The 5,066-nt window shown below is 36.1% G+C and overlaps 1 protein-coding gene across 1 annotated transcript; it reads right to left on the bottom strand.

Annotated features, from left to right (window-relative positions):
* Window positions 1-417: 417 nt before the first annotated feature.
* On the bottom strand, window positions 418-4,856 carry LOC147069253 (uncharacterized). The gene is made up of 2 exons (XM_085950944.1): window positions 2,731-4,856; window positions 418-1,257 (listed from the first exon to the last, which is right to left on the bottom strand). The coding sequence occupies exon 1, from the start codon at window positions 4,787-4,789 to the stop codon at window positions 3,248-3,250; it is 1,542 nt and encodes a 513-aa protein (XP_085807070.1). The 5' UTR covers window positions 4,790-4,856; the 3' UTR covers window positions 418-1,257; window positions 2,731-3,247.
* Window positions 4,857-5,066: the final 210 nt, after the last annotated feature.

The raw sequence follows: 5,066 nt of genomic DNA, 5'->3' as shown, positions 1-5,066 counted from the left end.
AAATAAAACACGGTTCTTGTCGTTTTATACTATACAGGAAGCCAGAAAAAAACAAATTTTGAAAATAGCTGATATATTGGATTATTTGTTAGGTTAGGTTTTCATTCTTGAAACCATGAATTTTGCCGAAATCAGCTATGAAAAAATAAATTAATGTTCATATTGAATCTAATAAAATTGGAGACCGTATAGCAATAGTTTCCAAACTTTATGTTACTACACCTCCCTTTTAAAAAAATCTAATCTCGGCGCCTTCCTCCTTTTATTAAATTAAATAATACAGACACCCTTTTAAATAGTCAACAATGTAGGTACTAATAAAAAAATGAAAAAAAATATATTAAAATATATTAAATCAAACAAGATTTTACTACCTAAGTACTTATATTTTATTAATTTTTAAATTATTTTGTTTTTCATGCGACGAATGTGCTTGTTATTAGCATAATCAATTTCAATAGTAGTCATTCCAAATTCATCACCATTCAACAACAAATGGATTCTATCATGGGCCCGACATCCTAAAGCAGGCTCCCAGGCCAGGATTTTTCAACCACATATTTAAAATATTTATTAACCCCGAAACGAAGTAACGCCGCATGCGACTTTTTTTACTATTAATATAATAGTGTGAAATGCATTATCAAACTAACCAATAACTCATTAAGTAGATTTTTGTTTGCTTCAATATATCTGGCGTAGAAACCATTTAAAAGTGAATCAGTGGATGCATTAGTGGTCCTTGCATTGATTTTTTTTTAAATTTCAACCGAATAGACAAGATTAACAACAAAATTATCGTTCCTAAACAAATTTGCCTCTAATTTCAATATTATGATTTGACCCTTTTATTTCATTTTTTCACGAGATAGCCAGCGCGCTTCACAGTAGTTTAAAAGTAAGGTATTATAAAATAAGTCTCCATATTTTCAGACAGATTTGCAAACAACCTTTTATAGGACTGTTTTTTGTGTAGTTTATAACTAGCGGCAGTTTTATAAACTATTCATTTGCAAACTGCAGATCTGTGGCTACATTCTTCTTCTTTCGACCATGATCCTAATAGGACCATATGGGCCTCCACAGAGTAGAGGTTTGTATTAACAGATTTCGTTTTTTTACGAGAAATGGATGTCAGCCACCTGCTCAACCTATTAGGTCCATACCCTGACAGACACAAATTGAAAAACAATATGTGTACTTGCCACACCCATGATTCGAGCCTGGGACCCACGGCGTGATAGTCCATTTACAGAGCTAAGAAGGGCGAGGAGGGCCTCGCAGGTTTTCTGCCTGACGACAGGCTTTACGAAAAACCGGTGGACTATAGAAGGCTGCCACACCCGGCTAGACTATTTTCTGAAGTGGTTTCTTATCCTGCAACGTTGGAAAGCAACGAATGCAATAACATGCCGATTTTCACGGATGGGAGCAAAATTGATGGCGGTACTGGTGCAGGGTTTGTGGCATACATTAATGGCAGTGAGATAGCGGCTCGTAAGTACCGCCTTGCCAGCTATTGTACGGTAATGCAGGCCGAACTCTATGCCATCCAATGCGCTCTGGAGTGGGCAGGCTCAGATCCAATTCAGCGAAAGCTCACCGAAAACCATAGTATTTGTATTTATTCGGACTCCAAAAGCTCAATCCAAGCAATTGGAAATCCGTTGTCTACTAATCCGATTGTCTTTTCTATTCACAGCGAGTCCGCTCTACTGAGACGGCGCCACCCCGAGGTGCACTTCAAGTGGATAAGGGGACACACCGGGATAGAAGGAAATGAAAGAGCTGACAAATTGGCTCGGCATGGTGCCTCTGAACCCAAGACCGCGGTAGCTTATGACAAATTTCCTCTGAGCTACGCGAAAATTACAATTTCAGACATGGTGAAAAACGAATGGAACTCACGATACATAAACTCATCGACAGGGGAGTTGACCCGAAAGTTTTTACCTTCAATTTTAGCAGCACGAGACGTCAGGGTGCATAAGGGACTGTGTTTTGAGATGACTCAGATTCTTACAGGTCACGGAGTCATGCGAGCATACCTGCACCGGTTTAAAATAACATCTGATGGAAAGTGTCCATGCGACGACGGAAGCGACCAGGACGTCTTACATTTACTCCTAGATTGTCAAATCTTTAGCAAGGAGCGGCACAACCTGAACTTTTTATTACAGATGGCAGATGCGGACATTCGAGACCTTCCGGGGACCATGGCAAACGAGGCCGGAAGAGATGCCCTTTTTAATTTCTGTATTGATGTAATAAAAAGAATAAAAATAATAAATGGTGACATGTAAAGATGATTCATGCCTTTCAGATCCAGTGACTGCAATCATATAAGATAGGATAAGTATATACTTAGAACATTAGTCCAATGCGACATTTCTTTTACCACGGGAAAAAACTCGACTACAAATCGCAGTCCTCAGTTCCCAATGAATACGACAAAATATTCATCAGAATCACCTCCGCCTTGCGCTACTAAGAATTTTCCAGGGTTTTTGCAAGGCGGTATCATAGGCCCTGGCCGAATTCAAATTAGCAATACCCGATGCGGGTAGAAGAACAGTTTTCAATAAGGCATATTCTCTCAGCCGGCACAATTTTCATTTGACTAGCATCAAGTAGAGTAGTTTGCGTGCCAAAGTCCTTAAGAAACCTCGATAGTAAATGCGAGGTATCCATAAAGGCAACTAGAAAAAAAAAAAAAAAAAAAAAAAAAACGCTTAAGCCGCGCGGCCACCGTGGCTACATTAATCGTGTTAAACTTTTCGCGCCTCCCAGTTTGGAAATCGCTGCCGTATAGTATACGGTCATCTCTTTCCGATAGAAAGCTCACGGCGAACTATGCCACTTAAGTACAATTTACATGTAACGATCGTATATATTTATATAGAATTATGAGTAATTCAAAAGTAGGTTAGCTAGTGTTTTTGATAATACTAACAGCGTTTTTATCAGATATCTTGATACAAATCATTATCAAATAATGTTTTTATCGAATATAATAGAATTAGAATATTACTGTATGCATACCAGCCTCGCATCTGAAAAGTTTTGTAACACAGGTACGTAGATATAACTACACGTTGACTAACTCTACGAACAACGCATCAGTTTTAATGACCGCAATGCTGTACGGCCGTCTGTTTCCAGTTCAGCAGCCGACATGTGCAATTTACATGACATGTAACCTATGAACTCATATGTGAAGACTAGAAAGTACATTCTTTTAAATAATCTAAAGGCATCCCCCACACACCGTTGAGTTTCGCAGTTGACACCAACGTCCATGCAAGACGTAAGGGAGAGGTGACCTATCACAAAAATAGTCATCAGTTACCATTATACAAACTGGAGTTTTTCCATCTGTGAAATTATCTTGAACGTACTTTGCACCGGAAGTCTCTGCCTTTTCAGTCAACTCCCGGAAACAACCGCACGTCCAAGGATTTCCTCGTAGATCCATAGTTAAATTAGAAAGATTTGTGGTGAACGTATCAGGTGGTAATGAGCTTAGAGAGTTACATTGTAATTGAAGTTTTTTTAGGTGTGGAGAGTGAAATATGTTAATGGAAATGGTCTCAATAAGGTTAAAAGACAAATCAAGATATTTAAGAATAGGCAATTGATTAAATGCGACAGTGTGTAAGCGATTATGGTTTAAATTTAACCGACGTAGTTTTTCCGGGAAAATAGTAGAATGGATATGAATTAAGTGGTTTCCAGAAAGGTCTATTTTGTATATCCTCGACAGTCCAGAGAAGATTGTATCGGGCAATGTCCTAATATTGTTGTTCGATAAATCCAGATATTTCAACTTTGATTGTGATCGAAATATATTAGCAGACAAAGTTAATATTTGATTGTGTGAAAGATATAAACGATATATGTCTGTATTATTGTAGAAAATATTGTCAGATAAAATTGATAGTTGATTGTGCGAAAGATCTAATATATATAATTCTATATTATTGGAGAAAGCATTGTCAGATAAAATTGATAGTTGATTATATGAAAGATCTAATATAGATAATTCTTCATTATTGGAGAAATTACTGTCAAATAAAGACGACAAAAGATTGTTACGTAGATAAATTTCTTTCAAAATAAAATATGGATGAAAAAAGTCGTCTGGTAAGTGTGCTATTTCATTATGTGACAGGTCTATACTAGATATTCCAATAGCACACAAAAATGCATCTTTTGAAATAAATCGTAGTTTATTTCCAGAAATATCCAAATTCCAAGTGTTGGCGCATATTTCACATGATCTGTCCGCACTAGATTCATTATGCATAATAAGGTTCGTTGAAATTGCTGTTAATGTGCGAGTACAAGGTAAACTTTTCAGTCTGATAGCAATATTTTTGGAAACATCTAGCGAAAGAAGTGTTTTACCATTGAAATATTGTTTTAAGTTAAATTTGTCGTCATAGTCAAGAATATTATCAGATAAATTTATTGACAAATAATAGTCGTATATCAGTAAAGCTCCTTTAAACGATGATATCATATTTAAATTTAGATTCAGAATACGTAGCCCTGTAGAAATATTTAAAAATGAAAAAGTGTGTAAAAAGTTCCTTGAAAGATCTAATATTTCAAGGGAAGCTAAGGAAGCAAAAGCACCATCCTCAATACTAAACAGCATGCAGTCCGAGGCATTGAGTTGAGAGACGGATTCTAACCGAGAAATATTGATAAAGCTCGTCGCTCGAAATTTATTATACTGCTGGGTGTTATTCGTGCACTTCACATGTTTACTATCAGAGAGTACCATGCAATCAATTCCATCGGCATCTGACGTCGATGTGTAACATATCGTAATCAATGTGGTAATAAGGATCGCGTTTGACATTGATATAATTTTTATATAGGTCACTAATTATTATTATTGATAAACGGACGACGAGTTTTTGAACAAAAACTTGATTCTTTTCTACTATTAACTATACGATAATTCTGTATATAATATTATTTTGGTGTATATTTTTTCAAAATTCAATAAATATAACACACTTTATAACAAAAACAAACGAAAATACGATTTATTAACT

The sequence above is a fragment of the Rhyacophila brunnea genome, unplaced genomic scaffold (assembly GCF_057557595.1).
Source record: "Rhyacophila brunnea isolate RB1 unplaced genomic scaffold, BYU_Rbru_1.0 scaffold_24, whole genome shotgun sequence".
NCBI lineage: Eukaryota > Metazoa > Arthropoda > Insecta > Trichoptera > Rhyacophilidae > Rhyacophila > Rhyacophila brunnea.
Note: the sequence above shows the minus strand (reverse complement) of the source record. Positions and strands in the feature narration are given on the sequence as shown.